Source organism: Cuculus canorus, chromosome 2, assembly GCF_017976375.1.
Source record: "Cuculus canorus isolate bCucCan1 chromosome 2, bCucCan1.pri, whole genome shotgun sequence".
In the NCBI taxonomy this organism is placed as follows: Eukaryota; Metazoa; Chordata; class Aves; order Cuculiformes; family Cuculidae; genus Cuculus; species Cuculus canorus.
Genome location: NC_071402.1, coordinates 100,962,140 through 100,988,529, shown reverse-complemented (window position 1 = coordinate 100,988,529; position 26,390 = coordinate 100,962,140). Strand labels below are relative to the sequence as shown.

Sequence of the window (26,390 nt, the reverse complement as noted above, 5' to 3'; positions counted from 1 at the left end):
GAATTTTGCCTTCTTCCTGATATTTTGAGCCACATATAAACACTAGTCAAAGAGGTGCTGAATTACACCAGGATGTATTGTTAGTTTCTGTAGTTGAGCCACAACTCTAACACATTGTGGCAAAAGGGAAGCTTGGTTAGACCCATCCTAACCTCTAACGCATTTACAAGACATATGGTAAAGCTCTTAGCACCTTCAGTAGGTAAGCACACTGACACAGCTTTGCGAATTTGAGTCTTACAGCTCTGGGCTGTGAGAACTCAAATCCAGAGCAAACTAGCAAATATTTTTTTCTATTCCCACGCCCAAGGCCTTTCTCTTCAAAGTACTAACTCTCTGGAGGTACAGGGCTTCTTACAGTGAACCTGATCAAGAGGTTCGTAAGGCAGCACCTTCACTAAGCAGGTTGCCTTCCAATACTATTTCTGTTAGGCTCGAACCAACCTCCAAAAGGACTAACAGAAGAAATATGTTGAAGAAATATATTTGTAACTACCACACCTATGACAATAACTGTAACGCTGAACAAATGAGGTATTTTACATTTAGCTGTTCACCTGCACAGTCTGCACCTTAGCTCTGGAAGTGGCCACATTTCTTCCACATCCAAATCTCTCACCTCCCTCTCAAATTTTCAGAGGGATCCTAAGGCATCTGAAGAACACGGCAGGGAGGAGGTGGAAGGAGATGCATCTAGAACTAGGAAGTGGTGCGAACACCTCTAAGTGAAAATAGCGACTACGTTTCAGATGAAGAGACAATAGCATTCTCTTACTAGGAGGTTAAATACACACGAGCTAAGTAAAGAGACTGTTTTATTAACACAGAGTAACAGGAGTTAAACATTAACCAGGCTAAACCAGTACAGGGATCAAAACCCCTATTCCTGGACGACTTGTAGACAGAACTTATTGAACTTTCCCCAAATTTAATTACACCACAGGCATCCCATGGAGAAGAGACAAGCATGCTCAATTCTACACAGAAAGGCAGAAGAATGAGGGAAAATAGCAGTAAGAAGCAGGCAGAAATGCCAGAGGCAGCTGACTCTCTGTAGTCTGTACATCCAGCAGGACTATCTCTTCCTTGTTTCTGCAAGTGATTAAGCTGAAAGACTAAGGATTAGACGGAGCAGAACATAAAAGAAAAATTAAAGGAAATAAATAGATGGCTGCTGTTGTGAATTTCTGAATATTAACAGAGGGAAAACCCTCATGCCTCAGTGAATGAGGGTCACACATTTCCTTCATTTGGAGACATAACTCCAGAGGCATATGTCACCCACTGTGCACACATCAGTCACGCACTCCTCAAAGACCCTCCACAGGCATTGCCTTTTCTGGAACCCGCCTGAATAGCACAGTCATAAAAACACATTCTTATACAAGTCCAATTATCTACTAAAGCACCCCACTCTCCAACAAAAACAGGGAACTTTACTATACATAGGAAGGAAACAAACCATGGTAACACTTATACCTAGTCCAGGGGGAATTCCAGAAACTTGGTTTTCTAAAAACTTGAACGTTAATACAAAACAAATTTCCTTTACAGAGCAAGAAAGTAAACGACACATCATATGTTACTCACCTCTGCAGGAAATGCCTTGGCTATCAATAACTTGTTTGCAGACTCCACAATTTTTTAATTTCTTAAAAGACTTGTTTTTGAAGGTGTGAGACCTTGAAGCTGTTTCTTGAGGCTGAAAGGAAAGGGAACAAGAGACTTTACCTCAGCTTTTGAGGCATCCATTTTATGAAATATAGACAACTTTAAAGTAAAATATAACAGTAGTATAATAGCAGCATGTCAAAGCGATCTCATTCTTGCATCCTCACTTTTATTCAGTAACATAAGCTTTCTATTCTCAAATGTGGGAAGCAACAGAGTGTGAGGAACCTCTTTTATCAGGACACAAACTGCAAAATATTTTATATCATAATTTCAGAATTCACATTTGACTTATTTTCTAAGGAGAAATGCAGAATAATCTCTGTGATACGAACCAACGAACTTAAGGTCTTATCTACATAATTTGCATTGGTTCAGCTTAAAATGGTTAAAAGTAACATAAGTAACACTCTGCTACAGTAGCAAATTTAACTCATCTGGTATAGAAAATAGCTTGGGCTTTCTATTTATTAAATGAAGCACCCACGCAAGCTGACTTTGGCGCAGATTGCTAACTTTAAAAATACTTCAGCTTCTTTCATGCAGGAGAAAGGTATGTAGTTTATAGTAACATTATTTCCACAGCATCTCACAGAAACTGAAACATCTTGTTAAAATATAACACAATAATGAAGTTCTTATTGGGAACAGAACAGCAAAAGTCAATATCATATGTATGGGTATTATATGGCTTCTATAGATTAGGAAACTTTTAGGTAACAGAAGATGGGCCTATCAAAAGCCTATTACAAAGTCAGTATCTACCCTGGAAAAATATGACAACTTCACTTTCATTGGCAGATTTTTTTTAAATATCAGTTACCTGTTCAAAAACAAAAATATATTTCACCAGATCATGAAAATCCCCAAATGATTTTTCACATTCCTGATTTTCATTTCACGTTTGCACCTTACTGTCCTTAAATTCACTACTGCATTCAACACTTTAACACCTATGCTGAGTAGCAGAAGTGTCTAGAAGCAGAAAGCTGTCCCTCCACATGCAGCAAGGCCAGGCCATCATGGTGCCAGGCTTCCACTTATACATCTCATGGGAAAGTTTTCCAGCATAGTGCAAAGCACAAGTCCACAGCAATAACAATGTAACATGGGATTTCTTTGTGGCTTCAAGTAACCCAACATGTGGCTCTAGCAAAAATGCTTACTGTCTCCAAAAGTGTCTACAACAAAGCAGCTGGGCTGGCATAAGAGCAGCCATAAAAACAGATGTTACTTTCCAAGCACTGGTCCACACTGGCCTAACCAAAACTCCAGAGGAGCTAAAGGGAACACAAAAGGCAGCAACTGACCACCATGAGCACTCCTAGGTGCTCAGAGGCCATACTCACTAGTGAGGATGCACAGTCACCCTGATCTTAAGAACAGCTTCAGAAAACATCATTGTTCTTATCCACAGTCAAGATAATTATGGTACTTCCATAAACATCACAGTAGCAATTTCTTCAGCTGAAGGAATAAAACTCATGCTGGACTCTCCAGAAAAGCATTCCATCAGTGAAGTGTATTAATCAGCAGAGTGAGCAAGAGTAACAGTACAATAGCCCACATCCTCAAAAGGCTGAAACGGGGTGAAACCATTGAGAAATAAATTTGAATTGTATTCACAATTAGACACTTTGATCACTCACTGTAGACACCAAAGTCACAAAATCCTTTCTATCCCCTACTGCTGCCATTTGCATCATGTTACTTCCATGTGAATCATGGAATCATTAAAGTTGGAAAAGACCTCTAAGATCATCAAGTCCAATCATCAGCCTAACTAAGCCACGCCTATTAAGCCGTGTCCACACAGATTTTGAACACCTCCAGAGAAGGAGACTCCACCACTCCCCTGTGCAGCCTCTCCCAACACTTCACCACTCTTTCAGTATAGAAAATTTTCCCAATATTCAATCTAAACCTCCACTGGTGCAACTTGACGCCACTTCCTCTCATCCTATCACCTGTTACTTGGGAGACCAACGCCCATCTCACTGTGACCTCCTTTCAGGCAGTTGTAGACAGTCTGTAGACATGTCTGCCCTCAGCCTCCTATCCAACAGGCTAAACAACTCCAGTTCCATCAGCTGCTCCTCATAACACTTCCACTACAGCCCATTCACCAGCTTTGCCCTTCTCAAGACACACTCCAGCACCAAAACTGAGGGGTCCAAAACTGAACACAGTATTCAAGATGCGGCCTCACCAATGCCAATTACAGGGGAATAATTACTTCCCTGCTCCTGCTGGCCACATTGTTTCTGATACAGGCCAGGATGCTATTGGCCACCTTGGCCATCTGGGCACACTCCTGGGTCATGTTCAGACAGCTGTCAAGCAGCACACACACCCCCAAGGTTCTTTTCTGCCAAAGGAAATAATGAATCAAAAGATGTGAGAATTATGATTCATATTAGAAGTAAACTGTAAAGAAAAAAATAGCTGCCCCCCGGTGCTATGTAGGAACATACTTGATGGAAAACGGATCAAATTTATTATTTTCAAAAAGTATGTCATGATTAGGTTTTTTGCGTTTCAAAACGAAGACACTGGCACTGCCCCGACATTTCAAGGTCAGGGCAACCCACAGTTTCAATACAGGATGGGGGATGATGTAATTGAGAGCATCCCTGCAGAGAAGGACTTGGGGGTGCGGGTTGATCAGAAGCTCGACACGAGCCAGCCCAAAGGCCAACCGTATCCTGAGCTGCATCAAAAGAAGCGTGGCCAGCAGGTCGAAGGAGGTGATTCTGCCCCTCTATTCCTCTCATGCGAGACATCACCTGGATTATTGTGTCCACTTCTGGAATCCTCAACATAAGAAGGCTATGGAGCTGTTGGAACAGGTCCAGAGGAGGGCTACAAAGATGACAGAGGGTTGGAGCACCACCTATACAAGGAGAGTTGGGCTTGTTCAGCCTGGAGAAGAGAAGGCTCCAAGAAAACCTTATAGTGACCTTCCAGTACCTGAAGGAGGCCTACAAGAAAGCTGGGGAGGGACTTTTTACAAAGGCATGGAGTAATAGGATAATGGGGAATGCCTTTAAATTGGAGAGGAGCACATTTAGCCTAGACATAAGGAAGAATTTCTTCACTATGAGAGCAGCAAGGCACTGGAACAAGTCACCTAGGGAAGTTGTGGATGCCCCATCCCTGGAGGTGTTCAAGGCCAGGCTGGATGGGCAGCCTGATCATGGCAGGGGGGTTGGAACTAGATCATCTTTAAGGTCCCTTCCAACCAAACTATTCTAAGACACAGAGGTCTATGAGGAAGGTAAAGTATCATTATATCAAAGTAACTTCACTGATCTGAGAAGGATCTAAGCTGTAACAGATGCAGGCATCGCGCTTAAAGAGCTGAGAGTCTCTCACCTCTACAGCCTTAGCCTCTTCTACACAAAAAAAAAAAAAAAATATTAATCAGCAAAGCCATCACACCCACTGGTTGCTGCACTTTCTCTTCTTTGTAGACAAAAAAAAAATTCTGATTTTATATCTTATCCACTCTTCTTCCCTGCAGAGTTCTACTTCTGGCTAAGTTTTATAGGACATGTCTGCAACTCTGTCTGAAAAGGACACTTTTGCAGAGCTTACTGTTTTGAAGAAATTAATGGATAAATTTTACAGAAAGTTTATGCTGTATTTAGGCCTGCTTCTTATTTCCTACCTCCAGAACACTTCTTCGCAAGCTTTGATGTTTGCACTGTCCTAAAGCAAGACAACTATCACAAGCATTCAATGTTTTGATATTGATGTTTAATGTAAGTAGGTTTTGACATTAATTGATGAACTAGTCAATATGTCCCGTTCATTTCTAATGTAAATACCAAATAAAGTCATTTTCCTCTATCACATTTTGGAAATATTCTGCAATGCAGGCTTGGCACCTGAACTCAAATAATGCACACTTTTTGTTCCCTGTTGTTCATTAAGCACATTCCACCATGGGCTCTCCAAGCAATTTAGTTAAACTGTTCATTCTGGAGATTCAGTACTTAGCCATTTATACAAGAACTCTGCACTGCTGTATAAACTGGAGGAGCCTAAACTAAGATTTATTTCTTGTCACCTACTACAGCTATTCTGGTTCTCCACTAAGGAAGATGCCAAGGGGAAAGGAAGAGGTATGGAAAGACAAACCAAACAAAAACAAAAAATAAATATACAAGTGCTTAAGTACATGACACTGCCTTCTTTAGCAACACTGCACTTCCTGACATGTTGATTTAAGCCTTATACACTGTATTTACATGTATTTGGAAAAAAAAAAAAGGGGAAAAAAAAAGAAAAAAGGAAAGTAACTATGGCAGACAGCAAGCAATGCTACTTTCATGAGGGTCAAGACTGGAATCTAAACTGCTTGTAATTGTTAGGAGCAAAAACTGGAAGAAAACAGCACAGAATCACACATCACAGACTAAGGTTTTGCCCAAGAAAGAGGTTTTAATTACATCTGGTCTCACTTGCTAGCATTATGAAAAACTCCTTTGTTTGCTTCATAAGCAAATATTTTTGGCCAAGCTCTGCTCTCTAGAACACACAAATCTAATGAGGCTGAAAGTTTATCCCAGACTTGCACCAATGTAACAGAGACTATGTAAAGATTCACACGGGCATCCTCAGCTATGATGCATTTCAAATACTACTCATCACTGAGCATTTTCATTACATAGCAACATACTGATCATCATCAGATAAGGAAAAAAAACAAACACTTAAAAAAAATTACAGAAACCCTGTCAAAGATTTCTGAGATGCATAACATCAAGAAGAAAAATGCAGTTTACACAACAACAAAAAAAAAACACACACTCCAGATTTCAATTAAGCCAATACAGACTAAAGCACTCGATATAAACAACTTGGCTTTTGGTAACTGATACAGCAGCTACTCCTTAGCAAAGACTTAGCACTAGTTAATTACTCCTATGAGAGATACACTCACAATGTTATTCTGAAATAACATGCTACATCATAAGAATTAATTATTCAATGAACAACAGAACCAAGCAATGCTTATTTCGATTCCATGTTTCCAATATGTAAACTGCAGTTCTGATAACGGCTCATCCTTTAAAACAATAGTCACAGGGCTTAGATCTTTTATCAAGAATCAAGCAAATACTGTAAAACTAAAAACCCGTTTAAACCACCTTCAAGAAATTTGTGTAACTATCCACATACATAAATGCCAATAAAAAAAAAAATCAAGCTCAGCTGATTGTTCAGAATCACTGATTCTACAGAATCAGTGTCCTTCAAAGTCATCTAGGCAACGACTAAACTATACTTATAAAGAAATACATATCTTAAATAAATTTAGTCTTTTTAAATTAAATCATTAATTTCAGATATTACTCTTTGTGGGGGAAAAAGCCAAAAAATGTTTGTATGTTATTTCTATCTCTACAACAATGCATGTCATATACTGCAGCTAAGTTATAAACATACATGCTAAGCCCTAAAAACTTTCCCTATGTCAGACAACTCTTGTTGAATTTTACATGGCCCGTAAAAACCCTCTTAGCACAGCACAAAATCATATAAAGTAAAGATGTTTTGTTCACTTTCCAAACATGGTCATACAAACATGACCCCATTTTCCCTCTAACCTCTCCCTAAATAACTTGCCAACCAATAGTGCAATTTCCCAGGACTCTTTGTGCATCTTTCTACTCTCCAAGGTAGCTTTAAATTCACTGGCTGATATAAGGCTTCGGACTATTATAGTAAATACAGGGAAGGAGGAGGTAGCAGTGTATTAGCAGAATGCATATTTCACTGCCATCTATGAGCTAGGGAAAAGCTGATAGAGGATGTCCAAAGTAAAGTTCAAATGAGGGACAACTGAAAGCAGTCTTAGTGAACAAGCTGTGCCTCAGTTAAAAAAAAAAAAATCTTTGAAAAACTAAGCCACGTATCTACATACATAGATCGTTCAGAAAAATAAATCACATGACTAAGGAAAAACCATCACAGCTTGCTGAGGGGAATGCCAGACAACTCACCCGCTTTCAGTCCTTTCTGTTAAGATAGCTCATTGTTACTTCTGTCACCTCTCTACTTCCTCTTCTCCCATCTTTGGCATGAAGCCTGCACAGCAAAAGTCCTATGATTTCTGTACAGTTACTTGGAGTTCCCGTGAAGAAAAACATCAAAGAATAAAATCCTATCCAGTTACCCACAGTTCCCCGTAACTAGCATTCCTGAAGCAAATACTGATGAGACAGGACTACCAAGATTATAATAGTTGATGTAACTGATAACAGTTTAGAGCTTTTCTTGTCCCTCCCTGTAGTAAACAGCATTTTTAACTTTCCTATTCCTGAACCAGTGTTCCACCTTTGCTACAGGTTCCATTTCCAGAAAAATATTTTGGATGCCTACCAGGCATATGGGCCAAGTAATAGGATACCATCCATCTACCCTGTAAAACGGTTTTCAGAACAGGGCTGACCACAACTTTTTAGGAAATACAAAAGTGATTATATCAAAAGTCTCACTCACGCAGGGACAAAATGGATAAACAAGGACCGTTTTTCCAGAAACGGCAAGCACCACGAGATTCTCTGCACCTCTTCCATACGAGAACTTGTTGGAAAAAATATTGCTTCAGAAGTAGCACAGTATTTTAGCCAAATTCCATTAACTGAACATGTCACACAGTTGTACGTACACAACTACCACCAGAGAATTCAAAAATTTTGCAGAGTCCATGCCACATGAGAAGAATATGGGATGGTGGCAAAAACACGAACACCAGACTGAAATAAGGCATTTCTGGCTGTTTCATTCACCTTCAGACAAGCATATATTATATATATATTTACACACACACTAAAACATACTCAAATAGCTAATTATACTATCACTATCATTTACTATTACCAAATAACTTCAGAGGAATTATAAAGACAGCAGGTTTTGTTAAACATCTCATTTACAGCCCATTCGTTCAAGTTATTTCACAGGAAGACAAACAGCTCGAGCTAGAGAAGATAGTTCAACTTAGAATTATGCAGTCTGAGCTGGCAACATCCCTTCCAGAGGTGTCTGCTCCTGACTTGTGACTCAAGTGAGGGCACATGGAGATGCTGGTGAAAAAAAAAAATCTCATTGAACCAGCTGAGTAACATTCACATTGAGAGGGGAAAAAAAATCCTACAATATGTTAGTATAAAACTGCCTTATTGTACGACCATAAGAGACCAAAGAATAACTGAAAATGACAGAAGGAGTACCCTCTTTCTCCCTTATTTAAAATTTGGTGACAATCTTAAGCAGCAGAAGCCTTCACAGCTTCTCAGACGAAATCAGAGGTCTTCACTGTTTTAATACGAAACTCTGCCTAGGTACTAGGGTACCATCTGCTGCAGCAAGTTCCAGAATGTCATACTCCTTGTTTAAAGAGCCTTCATTTGTTCATTTTAAGTAAGCTCGCATCAGTTCTGACACTTGTTAGTTTCTGGACTGTGGGACTGCGAGTCTTGTTCTGTCAAGTTCAACCTACTCATCATCTTTATGTTTTTGGTAAACCTTGATTATATCCCCCCCTAAACTTTCTTTTTTACAAAATGAAGAGTCCTAGTCTTTCCTATCTCTTCACAAAAAGCAGCTGTTCCATCCCCTTGATCATTTCATTCATCTTTCTGCACATGCTCTGGTTCCTCATGCTTTTATACATGCTAGGACCCAATACACGTTTCAAAGTTTCAAGCAAACTGCTGAAAATTATTTGCTCCATAGCCTGTTCAACTCAGACAGCCTAGCATGTGGACCTCGAGATCTAGGTCTCCGGGTATAGCTGCTTCTAATTCCAGCTGCCACAAAAAAAAAAAAAATATTGGTCACAAGCTGAAAGGAAAATTGTAGTGCTCTCACAAAGCTTTTCACCTTAGCTCTCTCACTTAGAGCTCTGAACCAAAATATTAAAAGTCAGACAGAAGACAACGCAAGATGTGATAGAGAAGCAGCAGTACAACCCTAGTCTGCCACAGAGATCTGAAGCCTCAGTCACCCTACAAAGTGACACGCTGAGAGGGGTGCAATAACTGAATGTAACAGCAACTTCACTGCTCTTTAAGAGATGGGGCCTATGCCTCACTTATTATTTTTCCACACCACATACATTTATGTTTCTCATTCGTAGACAGTGCAGCTTGGAGGAGGTCCTTCATCTACATCAATTGCACGTGCTCTTCTCAGTTTTCTTCTTGAAATTCTTAACACAAAGCAACACCAGCTTTCTTTGAAAAAGTTGCAGAAGTAATATGGGAAAGTACAGTGTTTGGAAAAGACTGATCAGATAGAACTCTGCCCCAACTTTAAAGCTTGAGGTTAGCCATCTCAAACTTTAAACGACATTCAGGAACTTTTTCCTATTTGCTGTTTGCTCAGACAGTTTCAAGTCCCTTATAATGTGGCTGAGATATCAGTCCAGAAAACAATGGGCCAAGGTCTGCCTAGCGGTAGGTGACATCCACTGAAAAAAACCAGCACCCAAAGAGGTCTAAATGCATGCCCATTAGCAGCCTTGACATTCCTTCCAGCAGGACGGAGGAAGAGCAGCACCTCTGCTAGAGAAAGTCAAGAAGGCTGCCTTTCTCCAGCCAAATCCTCACTGCTGTCCTTTATCCAAATAGCCCTAGGAATCAGTCACCTGAAGAGAGCAATGGCTCACCACCTCTCCTCCCAGCAGAAACAGAAGGGCCTGCAGTCACTCCTCAGCCTTAATCTAAAAATAGCAGCGGCTGCCACATTCTTCCATTTCATCAGACCTTTGCACTGTTTTTTCAACACCTCCATTTCTTCACTGCACATGAACATGTATCACTGGAAAAGCTATTCGGAGACAGATGGCGAGTCCATTAAGACAATTATTACTCCAGACCCTGGAAAACTTGTCTTTTTCATCCCCATCTCATTGGCAAACTGACACTTTGTTCTGCATGGGAAAACACTGCACAACGGAAATGCCCAATAGCAGCAAAAGACTTTTCTTGTTAGATGAAGTGGCTATGGCATCTGAGGCTATGACACTTATTCTAATACAAAGTTTGGAACTCCCACATATTCAGAGCCAGACATTTGAAGACTAGAATTCACATCTTCAAATAGGAGGGGGTAAAAGGTTATTTCTGAATACACCTGTTTTATCTTCAGTTCACAAAAGAAAAAAAAAGTTGACAGACATAACAAAGGCAAAAATTCAGACAACAGGTGCCTAACCTTGAAACGCTGACAGTTATTTTTTATCATCTTCATCTAAAATCTCTAATCGAATCTCTTCCCACTGCAAATGAATTCTTGCAAGTGCACTAACACACTGAGCCAAGTACATGCATATTTCCTCTGTCTCAATATTCTCTAATGAATCTGTTTACAAAAGCAGCAGATATACAAACAACTGCAGCAATTTATTATACAACCTAACCCCCTATGATGTGATGCAGTTAGTCACAAGGCAAAATACCAAAGAGCTACCAGGAGCCATCATATACTAAATGATTTCTGATGTGATAAGAAAAGAAAAGATAATAAAGTTAAAAACTAACCAAGAAAACACAACCCACCAAAAAAAAAAAACCACACACACAAAAAAAAACCCACAACCAGGAAAGCAACGAAAATCTACAAAACAAGTGGAAAAAGAGAGAGCAGAAGCAAAAGAGGTCAGATCCAGACTAGAATGAAGACAAACGACAGCAGCGGTGCACCAGACCAGGAAAAACAGCCAAGAGATATGAAGATGCATATCAGTAAACAAGTCACTAAGAAACTGAAGAAACAGTATTAATGCTAAAGCAGTAAATAGTTTTAGCAATTTTGTGTATTTTTGCTGCACAGCTTGGGCTTTCCCTCTTAACTTCACAATCCTGCTTGAGACAGGCGTGCTACACTAATACATACTCAAGCTGGCACTTAAAAGCTCATGCATGTACTCTGTTGTGAGTACTCCTACCTTTCAGATATATCTTTCACCTCTACCACTGAGAGAAAGCATTCAGCTTAGAAATACAAAGAGGTGAGCAAGCTGATAGTTGAGCACTTCATACACTTATGCATTTAGCAGCTGCTTTACTAAGGAAGCATGCACACTTCAGCGTATGGAGATCCAGTACATGGATCATGGAAGTATCAGTCATCAGTCAGGATCTGCCTTATGTAACATCATTATGTTACATCTTCAAGAAGTAGCAAATAATATGCTTTCCAACTCCGCAGGAAAATCACATTAAAGGTGATTCAGCAGGATGGAAAAGTGACAAACTCCGTTCAGTTTCCTCCTCTCCTCACACACATTCTTATTTAACTACTAATTTCAACCCAGGCTGTCAGTGTGGCTCTTGGGACCTGCTGACAGACTATAGTACTGACTGCATGAAGTCTACCTGGCCGTAGTACTTTGAAAGGTTAGATTACATTAAGCAAGGAATAGGATGCAGACCAGCGTCTGTGTCTAGAACATCTTCTCTCAACACCTATGCTTCCCACCCCAAAGCACATATTTCAACTTATTCCCCTGGGTGATAAGCCATGATATTCCAAACACTTCTGGTTCAGTATATAAACAGTCTAGTTAAACATGCAATTCCATACAGATTATGATCTGCAATTAAATACAGATTATGATAGTAACTCATAGAAAACAGCACTCCCTCTGTGTGTGTCCGTATGTGTATGACTGGAACTGTGTCCTTAACTACTTCTTCAATTAAGTTACCATATTTCATATAGTTAAGACTGCTCCAATCAGTAATCTAAAATAATATCTTTTATATAACTACTTACAATAAAGACATTTTTCACACTTCATTAAAACTGAAGATCCAAAATTTTTGGCTTAGAAAATTTTAAGAAATGGGAGAGAACCCAACACAGGAAGAAAAAAAAAATCTCCCACTGTGCCCTTTTGGGTAGAACTTCATTTCTTTCATAACCTTTAGCTTCACTTTATTGCTGCTACTGCCTTGAAGCTTCACTTTTTTTTCCCCCCCCATCAAGTTATAATCAATTGTTTTCAGGAAACAGAACTAAGCTAATATTACAGAGACTTAAAAAAATTATAAGACAATCTTAACGCCACTCCAAAAATCAGAAACGTTTACTCAACAATCCCGCTCCAGGATGTAATTTCATTACTTTCATCAGACAGCAGACAATTTGTGGTTCGCCATTTATTCTACATTTTTCCTGCTAATCCTGTGTGGTCTTGTCAGGTGAGTCTATGAGAAACGATGAAAAACATTCTACTTACAAGTGTTCATTTTGCACACCTTCTATTTATTTTCCTCTGATACCACAAGATTAGTTGTACCAATCACCAAAACCCAGTGTTTATCACATGACAACAGTATACTAAATTGGACAGTCTCAATCATATTCCCTTACTGCTGCTAGCCAAAGACAATATTGTAGAGTCCACACTCTACAAGTGGCAAACTGCAAAATAAGGCTTCTCTTCTGGTCTTCACACTGCTTCCAGCTATAACAATCCTTTCCACTCTGGTAGCCTGACCAGTAGAAATGGAAAACAGTCTGTTCAAGCTCTGGCAGACGCATCTAGCACAGAGACAGCCACACTTTGCCATACAGAAATCAAAAGCAGTTGCTATATTGGACCAAGCTTTGCCTTTATCCAAGAGAAGAACTCCCAGTAAAATGGATTAAATTATATGATATTCAGTTCACATCCATATTCTGATATTTGGCCTGCAGCTCTGAGAACAAGAAAAATTCAGCAACAAAGTATGCCATGTCACTGTAAAAGAACATATCTCTAGCATGCTAGTCATCAATAATTATATTTATTTCTGCCAAACTGCAGATTTTTATATCTAAAAGAAATTTAAGTTACCCTTACCTCCACCTTATAGTAACTATTTTCAAAGTCACTTCAATTACAGCCTGGAAACAGGGTAACACCCCTGTCTGCCTGTCAGAATGGCCTACATCTTTCTGAATAGCTATTCCCATTCAAACATTAACTTCTAGTAGGAATACAAGAAAACAGTCATCTTGATAAACAACATCAATTCCAGTCACTGATTAGTACAGGCTGCCACTAACTGAGAGCCCTGTGTGCTCCCACCCAGCCAGGAAGTTTGGTTGCTACTGGCCTGAGGCTTGGAACTTCAATTCTTCTCCTCTGCCATGCTAACAAACCAGGACAATGCAAAATGGCTTAAGCACAAGGATCACATTCAGCTACAAGATCTAAAGCTCTAGCGGAAATTGAAATCAGACAATTGACATTTATATAGTTATTATACACTACCTATTCTGTAGCTGATTAACTTGTTCACTGACTCAAGGACAAATAGTTAAACTATTATGTTAAGAAAAACAATTACATAAGATGCAACCGTTACTTAACTGACCTCCTCTGTTCTTGTAATCCAAAATAACTATTCACTTCAAGTTTCCAAATAATTATCCTAGTTATTTCCTTGGCACTAAAACTAGGATCTTTTTATCACAGTGAGTAAAGAAAAACCTCGCTAAAACATATGTTGAACTTGACTTTCATGTTCCTTTCTAAAGGCCTCGAAGAACCCCCTTGAAACTCCAAAACCTTCCTTCTAATGACTAGAAAGCTCCACAAACTCTTACCACTCTTATCAAATACTCTAATCTCATCACTTTATCATATTTCTTCAGTTTCTATTCTTGTCTCTTGCACCAAGGGTACTTTCCTATTGGTAGACCAGAAAAGTACAGTTCTCTCCTCTTTCTCTCAGAACAATGAAATCTTCCTTTAAAGCATTTGTAATTTTCACTCCATTGTAGCTTTGACTTCTTTTCTTGCATTTTTTAAGGGACTTCAGCTCTGCTCCACAGAAAAATAGAAAACAGTCCTAGAACAGATTCGTAGAATCTTAGAATAGTTTGCATTGGAAGAGACCTTAAAGATCGTCTAGTTCCAACGCCCCTGCCATGGGCATGAACATTCCACTAGATCAGGCCACCCAAGGCCTCACCCAACCTGGCCTCGAACACCTCCAGGGATGGGGCATCCACAACTTCCCTGGGCAACCTGTGCCAGTGCCTCACCACCATCATGGTGAAGAAATTCTTCCTTATGCCTAGCTTAAGTCTGCACCTCTCAGTTTATACCTGTTCCCTTCATCCTATCACTACAAGCCTTCGTGAACAGTCTCTCCCCAGCTTGGGAGTGAGTCCATTTCAGGCACAGGAGTGTTCCAGTACATTCTTTAATATATTAGAGTACTTAATGCAGCATAGTCAATATTGCTACTGAAATCAAACGAAACTTCTCAATTATCTCCACTGCCTAGACATGTTTGAAGGCAGATCCACAGAGCGATATTTTCCTCAATGTTGTGAAGAGAAAATATAAATACTCTTTTCAAGACCTGAGGTGTAGCTGTGAACATCTATTAATGAAGAAGAGGTAATCCTTCTAAAGAAAGCTACCAAGTTTCAGTCTAGCCAAAGGTATTAGTCAGCAGGTATTCATAACTCAGATTTCACTCAAAATGCCAAGGCAATCAGAAGTTTAATGCTTTCAGGGCCTTTGATTTGGCAAAGCAGGCTCCTGTACAAGCAGCAAGCCATTTGACAAAACCAAGCAACTAAAAGCAATCAGTGATACCACAATATTGAGTGAATACAGCCTGAATGCATATAGTTAGCTATTTAAGATTTGTTTGTTGGCTTTTTAGTATCAACTTTCTTCATGTGACACACTTCAGGAAAGGAAAACTTTACTATTTTCAGTCTGTTCTTGTTGTTCAGCCTGAAACTACATATACCAATTTTGCCCTTTCCTGCTCCCTTACAACAAATGTACAATTTCCAAACCAGAACTCGCTTTTGCAAAGACATAGAAACTTATTGACCAAACCACAGTCAGAGCATACATGGTTCTCCCAAGCAAGTACATATAACAAGAAAAAGGAACAAGAGAAATAGAACTGCCTCTTGATAACCCTCCTTCTGCAAAAGTTTATACTCCTTTAATTTTGCCATTCAAACAAACCTGATGCCTCCAGCCCTCTTACCTGTATGATCACATTATTTGTTAATTTTCATTACACACAAGGCTTTAAGGCAATAAAATTGTTTACATGCTGCACCTCTCAGCAGCCAAGAAACCACAAAGAATTCACAGACGTGATTGCCTTCTTCCAAGTTAAAAGCATTACTTCAGAAACATCATCATTTAAAATGAGCCGAATTGCTGAGGAAGGAATGTATCTCAGTTTGTCCATCAGCCAAACTGTTCTCAGCCTGGTTTAAACAAAGGGCTGCTTTAATTAGTGAAATACTAACTGACAAGGCAGATTCCAAAAATACTTCACTACAATTAGAAACTTTCCTCCCCCCCATTAAAACAATTATTAAATAGCACTTAACCCCTACACAGCCACACGGGTGTGCGCTAAGTATATCCATTTCTCCTCTGCACATGAAAAAACAGTTAAGTAAGCAATAAAAATGTTTTCCAAAGCATCTGAAAAAGCTTTCCAATATTACTAGAGGATCAAGGCAACAGTTCATTTCAGTCCTGTTTCAGACCCCACTGGGGCTGAAATGCTTTCCAGCCTAGCTCTCCATTGAGCTTAGAGGGGGAAAATGCATAAAGGAAAGCAGAATCCCAAACAACTGTTCAAACCAGTTCCCAGTTGAGGTTTTAAGTTCAATTCACAGCTTTTTACTTCACTGATCTTCCCCTACAGCAATCAAATTTTCCATCTTTTTACTTTCTAGAAACTGTTCCATTATTATTTTACCATCTCGAGCAACCTAACAGACCATGGTACACCATGTGCCCATGAGACTCCAACCTGTCCCCACAGCGTCCCCCAGGCAGCCACCAGCTTATGTTTCCATATTACACTAACCTGAACTGTGAAAATCAAAATCAAAATTTACTGCTGACAGAAAAGGTAGTAAGACATCAATATCAGCACAGATCTTTTTAAACAAAGAAATATTTTGCAAGCAAAGGGTGGAGCTTAGTATTTTGTTCTTGGAACAAGTGGTAATATCCTTTAAAGCTAAGCCAAGCCAAACCAAACCCTGGGATTTATTAACCTGAACTACTGTACTCTATACACTCAAGCATGACAAATTAATCTTTTCCATGCAAAACATACACATATACAAGATATGAACTGTATAATAGCTGTACAACAGCCTACATATGCCCTTTTTGTTCTTAGTGCCTGCACATGCCGCATGTACAGACAGATGCCTTCAGACTAAATGAGATGTCTTGTCATAATGACATTTTGCAGAAAATTTAAAATGTTTATATTACTCTGACTCTTTGGAGGATGGCTGTGCTTAACTACATATCTCTGAAAAGACAACTGCTTATAGACGTCTTGGTTTATGTGAACTACTCCCCAAACATAAAGCTCCCTGAAGAGAGATCAATATTTGACTCGTGTAACTATGTTTCAGTAATGCCATTCTCAGGCAGGAAAGGTGATCCTGCAGGGTCATCTAGGTGAAAATTTCCAGCAGAATCGGACTACCTGCAACTAACAGTTGTCCAACATGTCATTAGTTATAGCAGCCATAACCAACATAAGCTTGGGTAGCTTACAACTTAGAGTAGTGCTTACTTATTATATCAGGACCTATGCTATGACTCCCTCTTCACTGTGGGCTGATCTATCTAAATCTAGAAGTAAGTATTTTCATAGAGTCAGCAACATGTAAACATCCTCCAATGACCTCCAACAAGCCTCATTTTGGAACGTGGCCAGACCCCTTGGTCAATCCAATTTATGAACAAAATTCTGTGAGACCTTAAAATAATAAAAGGGAGAACTACAACACTCCAAGCCAAAACAAGCCCCTAAAATCTTTAGATGTAATGTATTAGAAACATGGGGGGGGGGAAATCTACTAATAATATAAAGGTTACATCTTGACTCTGCCTGTTACATGCTCCTATTTTCCATCTTCAACAAAAAATAAAGTCTTCACTTGCGGTGCAATATACCTTCACAGACATGAGGAGTTCCACAATACACACGCACAGCATCTACTAGGCTGGGGGAAGAGGCAGGAGATAAATTTCTCTGTAACCTGATCAATGCTATCTTACCTGCAGGATAAACACCAAGGCAGAATTCTGAGAAAATTCAGCATGAAGAAAATCTTGACTTAAGAGAGCAATTTGAGAGGAGGCAGGGCAATACAGGTTCAATGGAACACAAGTTTAACAACCTCTAAGAAGCTTGGTTGAGAAACAGAGCGTAATGCTTGATATCACCAAACCCAGGTCTACTTTCAAGTCACTTAAATACATATAATCATTCCTACACTTATTTAAAATACCTGAAGTTGAAATAAACAAGAAAACCTCATAATGTTTGTGAGAGCATTTAACTCCGGGTGATTACCAATGAAGAAAAATTTCCTGAACTCACTGAGGTTTCTACACAGTATTCCTGTCCTACAGGCAACCACACCGTTACACCCTGAGGCACAGGGGAGGCGGGGAGTTCTACTGACTAATTTTACTTCCCTTGTCCAGCAAAATACAGGGTGTTCCTGATGCATACAAAGATGGATGATGGATTAGTGGCCAGTTCTTCAAGAACTGTAAGAACTGTATGACTATGCTTCCCATCTACATTTCTCTTGCATTCTATCTAGTTTAAAGCTCCAGTCAGCAGACTGAGAAATGTCTTTCTGCAGGCAAGAATGAACAATCTCTCCCCAATTAGAGAGCCATGTGTGGGCTATGAGAAATTTTCCCAACATAAAAGGAAGGAGGGAATTTGCTATCCATATATTAACAAGCTAAAACAAGCCAACCTGCAGGTGGAAAGGATCAAAGTGTCTGAGTCACCTCAAAATTAATCCCCTCCAGCAATGTTCACCACCACCCCCATCCCCCCAGTACTTCCAAGAGCAAAAAGTCAAGCTCAAAGAACACTTCTAACTCTTTTAGATTAATGATGCTCCTCAGAATACACACACCCTCCTTTTCTCTTTGTAAGACTATGTTCTTCCCCTTCTCCCTCCATCCCCAGACATGCAAATGCAGATAGATGACAGACAATTTTATCCCCATTGTCTATCAAACATGATACCATGCTTCATCAAAAAGCTTCACTGCAGGTTCATATTGGAAATGATACCTGCATCACACAGATATGAGTGTCCTTTCCAAATGCTGTAACAGCAAAAGTGATGTTTACTACCTGCAATACAAATTCTTTGAAGCAAATCTGACTTATAAACAGGGAAGAGTGAGAAGCTAAAGATATTAGAAAAGCAAATATACCATTTATGACAGGCAGCTCTTCTAGTATTTCCAGGATAATATTCATATTTGAGCTGCCACTGTTGAACTGTATGTACGAAATACCTTAGTTGGAAGTCAAACTCTGCTACATCTCTCTCTTAAGCAAGCTGAAAACCATCATGATCTGGAGATGGCCTGAAGAGATTCTTGTTCTGCTAAATTAGGCACAAATAAGGCTACATTCTTCCAAAAAAAGCCTAAATAAAGTCAGTGTTAAAAAAACAAACCAGCATAATTCCAACAAAAATGTCAGAATTCTCATTTTTTTGCAAAAAGCGTTAGAAATAAGAAACCTAGTAGCTGATGGGGCGGGTAAGAGCTGCAAGAGTAAGATTAATACAGCCAATTCTCATCACATCAGAACACTGGCCAGATTAAGGAAGCAATGCTACTGGGAGTTTACAAGCAAATCTATCCTATGCGTTGGTGACACAGAGAACACGTAACAGTAAAGTCTGCTTTGCTTGAATTTCAGTCCTGTGCTCCGAGCACTTGTTACATTATTTAAAAATAAAATCCAATTTAAAAAATTCTACTAAAAATCAGAGAAGCCACTACTCATGTTTCACATAACCTCAACTTAACCACGTTTTCTATTAAGCAGTAAAATTTTGTTTTCATAAAATCTCACACCTGCAGGGAACACAGTTTCACTAAGAACACACTGTTAAGGCAATGACCAGTTCAACTGGGTTTTTACATAAAGTGTTAATTCATTAAACTAGGTATTATAAGGTGCTTTCCCCTTCTCAAATGAGCCCAAGCTATTAAAGAACAATTCTCAAAGATGCTTCTGATTATTTATCAGCTCCTTCTAGCAACACATTCCTTTAACCACAGGATCACTGACTTTTTTGATACTATTATCTTTAACTAGACCACAAATCAACTTTTCAGTCCTGGCTTTCCACAGAAGTACTCTGTACTTGCAGGTTTCAGATGACAACTGAATACAGCCTCTCTTCTCCAATTTTTCTTTCTTGGGGAGCAGCACGCTATCTACTGCAAGAAAAAAATCAAAGCTGAGGTGCCTCATGACCTGGTCACTAGCTTTCAGGAAAGGTGAATTTGTTGACACACTATGTCCCTAACAGGCAAAAAGAATTCTTATTTAACTATTACCTCTTTAGGACAGAATTAGCATCTGCATCACAAAATAAAACTGAGAATAACAGCATGCATGCATACAACAGGGAAGTCAGTGTTGCGGTTACACAGAAATAAAAAGTCAAAACTGCATTTTCAAAAGTTACCATTTTCTTCAAAGTACCTTTGCACAGCAGAGAAAGCAGGTATTTGACAAAAGACGACTCACAGCAAAAGCCAAAAGATTTTGGCACACTCTGGAGGACAGAGTTCTAGCTGGCTTCTTGCACAATTCCTCTGGAGATTAGTTTATTTAGAAAGAACTACAAATCCCAGGATGCACTTAATTAACGCCAACAATATAATCATTGTGCTTCAGGAAAACCACCACTTGGAGAAAAGTCCAGTGCTTACCAAGAGGGAGGAGGAAAAAAAAAAAAACACACAAACAAAGCATATACCATGAAACAGCACAGAAGTAAAAACAAAACGCTAGGATGAAAACAAAATTCTTAAGCCTCGAAAGGCAAGAATTCTATGGACAAAAATATGCTTCCATCCAGAATTAAACCTATTTCTTCCCCTACCCCATCACTAGCATCTTGAAATTCATATGTAATTTCATATAGACAGACAAAACATAATATTCAAGCCTACACACTTAAGTACATTTTTGTACAGCAGACACCACAGTGGCAGGATAGCTCAAATATCTTTTAAGTAACCTCCATACATTACAGAAAGAAACAAGACAAGGAAAGGAATACTGGTATACATGAAAATATAGCAGAATATGAAAAGCTCTCCAAATAATGCAGAACATCTGTAATCAAGAGATAGTAAGGCCACTGCTGAGTGTCTGCTGAAACAGAACACGTGCAAGCTTACAGAAAGCACAAAATGTGGAACTATTTTTGAAAACTACAGAATTGTTGTCAGTCACTTCTTTCCAGACTCATGACTTACAAAAAAAGCATACAAGACCTGCCAATATTTGTCACATTTTACAGATGTACTGAAAATGCATTTCTAAAACGGGTATGTTGCCCGTATTTGAAAAGTAACATTTTGCTTTCAACAAGTCACAATCAAATCTGTCTCAACTGAAAATAAAAATACTTCCAAAAGTTAAGAGCTGCTGACAGCTACAAGAATGAGTGAATGACTGCAAAAGAAACAGCACACCTCTGGAAAGGCCTATTTTTAATTAGTGCAATACCTTGTGTTAATAAGGAAGAGTTTTCAGAGGTGTTTCAAACACAAACTATATCTAGTACATACTAAAATCAACAGTAATTCATTTAACTGTAGACCTAATCAGGTTCCACCACCTCACTTCTTGTCCATAGCAACAGGCTGTGTATTTACAAACTAAAATCTGATAACTTCTACATTAAACCCAAATGGAACAGTTTGTTGCCGAAATCCAGGCAGCTGAAGTTTCTTCACATAGATGAAATTGAAAAAAAGCAAATTACCCATAACTTGGCAAAAGTACAATGTCAACAATTTGTAAAAAACTGTATTTGATTGCAAACACTACAGAAATGCGCAGACACACCAGGTAAACAAAACCTAACACATATGGTCAGGAAATCACATGTTGCTTGGTATAAAAGCACACAATAACCAGAAAGATTTTCTTTGTTCTCACAGTTAATTATTTTCAGAACACTGACTGCTAGGAAGCTATCCTGTAACAAGCCACTATCACCTACTAATCATTAAAGCTAGACAAAACAAAATTTTGGATGCACACAAGTGGTGTTTTCATGACTGATTCCTTTACAATTTGAGGAAAACTCATAAGACTATGGAACACAGATTATACCTCCTGCTTCTCTAGCAGGAACAGCAGAAAACAAGGATACCCACAACATGGTACAGAGCAGAACACTGATAGAGCTAGGTGTTACACATCACTCTGCCTCTAGGAGAAATCCCTAATGGAGTAATCCAATAGCTTGTGGTTGGTATAAAACAGCCAGGAATGCTTGAGCTATGCCTGATCAAAGCACCTCTCAGTTTATACTAAGGCACTGAAGCCAGAAGGGGAGAGTCTGCATGTTTAGCCTACAAAGGGGCAAAACCATAGGGTCTTTAAGCCTGTGCATTCTCCTGTGATGCATCAGGCTCAGGTTCAACCTCTTGCTCTCCTTTCCTTCCACATTGAAGATGAGCACCCCAAACACAGTGCTGCAGTTTCATTCTCTTCCTGGCCCTCTGAATACTGGATTTTTGACTGCAATGGTCTAGTCTCAGATCCCAAAAGCAACTTTTCCCCCTCCCTCCTTCCCGGTGGGATGCTCTCAATTCTCCCCACCTTCACAACTACCAACTTTTCTGCCCAGCAGCAACACATTGCCTCTGCTGGCCACCACGAACACAGCTGAAGGCCCTCAAAACCGAGGCCTTATGTACAAGAGGCCTGAGCTACAAACACTGCAGCTGCCAGAGGACAGGAGGAAGAGAAGAGTAGACTACTAGGCTGCAAGAAGATGTAGAACATAGCATGCAGCTGTCTGGGCCCTCCTTGTCCCCTCCAGGCAAAAGGCAGCAAGCCAGAAGGAAGTGTCCCTGAGCCACTTTCAACTGCAGCCACCTGCTGAAACACTAAAAGAGAGATAAAGAAACCCGAGGGCAGAAAAAGCGCCTTAAAATGTATTAATCAAGATGAATACAAGCGATTAGGACACAAAAGTGCCCTAATTTGGGAATCAAGAAGCCCTGCTGAGATAGTTTCATGCTGAAAGACAGAAGGTACAAAAAAAACTGCTAAAGAAAACATTTCTGCAGAGACCCCGTATCCAACAAGACAATATTACGCAAAGATAAACAGCCTTCATCGAATTACATACTAGAGGCTTTTTTTCCCCCCCATCACATCTTCTCAAATGAATTTTAGTAATGCTAGCCACAGAAAAAGGGCAAGTATAGAAAGGCGTACAGAAGAAGAAAACCAAACTTTTTTGCTTCAACTAAAAAGACAACTGTAAATATACTTCTATTAATCAGTGGGGCTTACAAAATGTGCAGTCTGAGAAATGGTAAGCAAAGGACATGAGGGCACTGAAAGTTATACATATATGTTCTAGAACACAAGGAAGAACTACAAATTCACGTGCATTGCAGGATTCCACAGTTCACCCACCTAAATTTATCTCCTTCAATTAAAAAAATACAGCACTTTAACCAAAAGTAAAAATATATGTCTGCAGGTTAAAGTCATGATCATTCAATTTTTCACTCTGTCCACAAGCAGGTTGCATCAAAACACATCTGTCCATTAGATTACTGCAAGTCAATCTGTCACTTGTGCCTCAAGCAAGGCACTATCTCAATTCTGTTATCACACAGGTCTGCACCCATGGGGTAATTAAATAGCAGCAAGGGCAGGGAAAACAAAAAAAAAAAAAAAGGCAAAAAAGGTGATCATCAAGATCAAGGCCCTGCAAACCAAGGCAATTTTAATTTCCTGTCATTGGCAGATCACTACAACAGACCTTTCAGGCAATGGAAATTCTGACTTAATATATGAAGCATGAAACAGGTATATCCCCTTCCTAAGCTTACGAAGTACCAAGTGTGAAAGTCCAGTTATATTCCTAAAGTATGGGAAAAAAAAATCAACTTCAGAAGTATAGTTATATGGTAAAATATTTCAACACAGGAGACCATCAAACCAAGCAGGCAAAAAAGGGAGAGGGGGCACTTACTTGCACAAAGTGCATTACTATTGCAGACCCTCCCACACTGTCATAAAGATAATTTAAACACAAGGAAACCTCCTGACTCATTTATCAGACATAACCTATTATGTTTATTCTGCCATTCCAAGCAGCGCACTAAAGGATTAATTTTAGAAGCCTAAATGAATACATTCCTGAAAGGGTGCTAGGGGTGTTACAACGAGCAGGGTAGCAGACTGCTCTATCCCCAGGTGCAAAACATCATCCTCCAGGTTGTTTTTCTGAAAACTCAAGTTTTCATTAACAACAAATGGCAACCAGGGGAGGTTGGCCTGCCAAGCCTTTAACAGCTGTGACATTTCCAGGACACTTGCTTCCCCCACCTTCTTCTTCCCCTGCTAAAATAATTTTCTGCTAAACACCTGCAAATACTTAGTGCAAATCCCCTGCTGTGTAAAAGACAATTAAGCAGGGACCAAACCGACTTTCAGAAAGGCTATACAGTCACCTGGCTTACTTCTCCCCTTCCTGCCACAAAGGTACTAAGGTCAGGAAAAAACAAAATAAAGAGAAAAACAAACACCATCACCACACTCCAAAAAAAAAAAAAACCAACACACCCAATCAAACAACTCTGAGCCATTAACTCCTTGTCTCCACTTCTATCACACAGGTAGAGGGATTTTCCAAGTGCATGTTCCTTAGGAATACTTCAAGTATGTCATTGATACCAAACCCAAAGGAGAGTCATTTATGCAACTTCTTGTTACTTGCAGTTCTGCGACTGAGCCCTCTGCGTGGAAGGCACAGGAGCTGAGGTTAACTTCACCTCCAAAGGATCTTCTTTTCTAAGCCTCATTTTCTTGTCGTTGGTCAGTCTTTGCCTATCAATCGTACTGTGGCAGGAATTGTGCATTCTCAATAGGTACTCAGTAAGGAGCAGGAGATTCTTCCAGTGTGCAAATTAGTTAACAATTTGTTTCTTGAAATGGCAGTCAAAAGAATACCCCGAGAATTCTCACTAGGAATAAAACAGAACTCCAGGCCTTAAAATTAAATGCCTAACCAACCATTATTGTTCTTGTAGTATGTTTAGTGACTTCTAAATTTCCTTGTATTGCAAGTGTTTGACCAAATTTGGTTTTCCTTCATTATACCAGTTCCACAATTTTAACACTGCTTGCTATTCTGGTTACTATCCCCATTTTATTTTTGTTAGAGAGTATGTTTAAGAGACACATAAGTAATTATACTAATAATGTTTTACTCAAATAAGCCTCACCTATCTCTCCAAAATACCACCTCATTCTCTGTCATTTTGGTCACTACCAGAGAAAGTCAGACACAAAACAGATGAAGAAATTCTCCATCAACTTTGTGAGACACAAAGGAAAATGCTGTAGTCTTCCAATCTTCTACACTATTCTGTCAGCCACGGAGTTTATGGTCAGAGAGAGAGAGAAGCCCGAGGGATGGACTCAACTGCCACTCTGCAATCAGCACATCCCGAGAGAGAGACCACGACAGTGTGTTTCTGTGTTCCAAGTATATTTTCTGCATGACCAGGAAATGAGAGCAGGCCAAAGATGATAATGCCAACAGCACCCCGAAGTACCACAGCTGTTCAGAAAAAGAAAGCGTGAACTGTAAAAAGGTACTTTGGATGAAGTCAGAGATCGCAAGCAACACTGACTAAGCCACTTGTGGTCGCTGCTTTCTCTAAATAATTGTTTCCTGTGGCACATACACATCTATGCTGAAGTGAAACAGATTAACTCCGAGAAAATTCTTGTCAATGCAGTGCTAATCCATGAGCACCTGTACTTCCAACAAATTAAATGACTAATTAAGCCTCCTAATAAACATTAGTTATTAGAAGTAACAAATTTAATTACAAGAAAAAAAGAAACCCTTTTGGCTACACAGGATGATAAACCTGCTACTTCAAATAGTTCAGAAGTTCTACTTCACAGCTTCAAAGGCATCAAGAATCTCATTAGTTTCAGCAGAAGTCCCACTTGGCCTTCTATACAATAAACTTGACTAACTATGCAGTTTAAAAAAAAAAAAATTAAGCCATCTTAAGACATCCGTAATCAACCGCAGTGTTGAGTAGCATCCAGAAGTTTCCTATGAAACAAAATAAACCCTAAGTCTCATTTGTACAGCTACAGCCCTTGTAGCTCTTGCCACGGTTTCATTTCATACTTAGTAAAACATAAACACTGCAATTACGGATGTAATGACTACCACCAGGCACTACTCAACACAAAAAAAAAAAAAACTAAATTTAACACGTAAAGAGTTTTCAAAGAGAACCGCATACACACACAAAAAGAGTATTTCCAATTACACAAAACGTCGTAATCATCACCTAATCCTAGGCTTGGAAAGGAGATCCTCGGCCGAGGCTCAGCTCCTGCTGCCTCAGGGGAGCACCGGGGCCGCTGCCCGCCCTGCCCACAGCCCAAGCGGCCGGCAGAGACACGCGGGGATCCCGAACCTCTATCCTCCGTAAGGATCTAAGCAAAGCCACTACCAACGCTTCCCTCCCGGCGAGGCAGCCGACGGCTCCAGCCCGCAGGTAGCATCCTGGCGGTCCTACGGGCGCCCCCGCGCGGCTTGGGTGGGCAGCGCCCGCCCCCGCG

The 26,390-nt window shown here is 39.7% G+C and overlaps 1 protein-coding gene across 11 annotated transcripts in view; it reads right to left on the bottom strand.

The window, feature by feature from the left end:
• TNS3 (tensin 3) overlaps positions 1-26,390 on the bottom strand; it is a 221,051-nt gene that overhangs the window by 164,368 nt on the left and 30,293 nt on the right. For 7 of the 11 annotated variants that reach the window (XM_054060590.1, XM_054060591.1, XM_054060592.1 and 4 more), the window contains exon 2: positions 1,591-1,702. In XM_054060590.1, coding sequence (XP_053916565.1) covers positions 1,591-1,702 — 112 coding nt within the window. Of the gene's footprint in view, positions 1-1,590; positions 1,703-13,537; positions 13,678-26,116; positions 26,265-26,390 lie in introns of those variants that run through there. The other 4 variants (XM_054060595.1, XM_054060598.1, XM_054060596.1 and 1 more) reach the window with 2 other exon arrangements.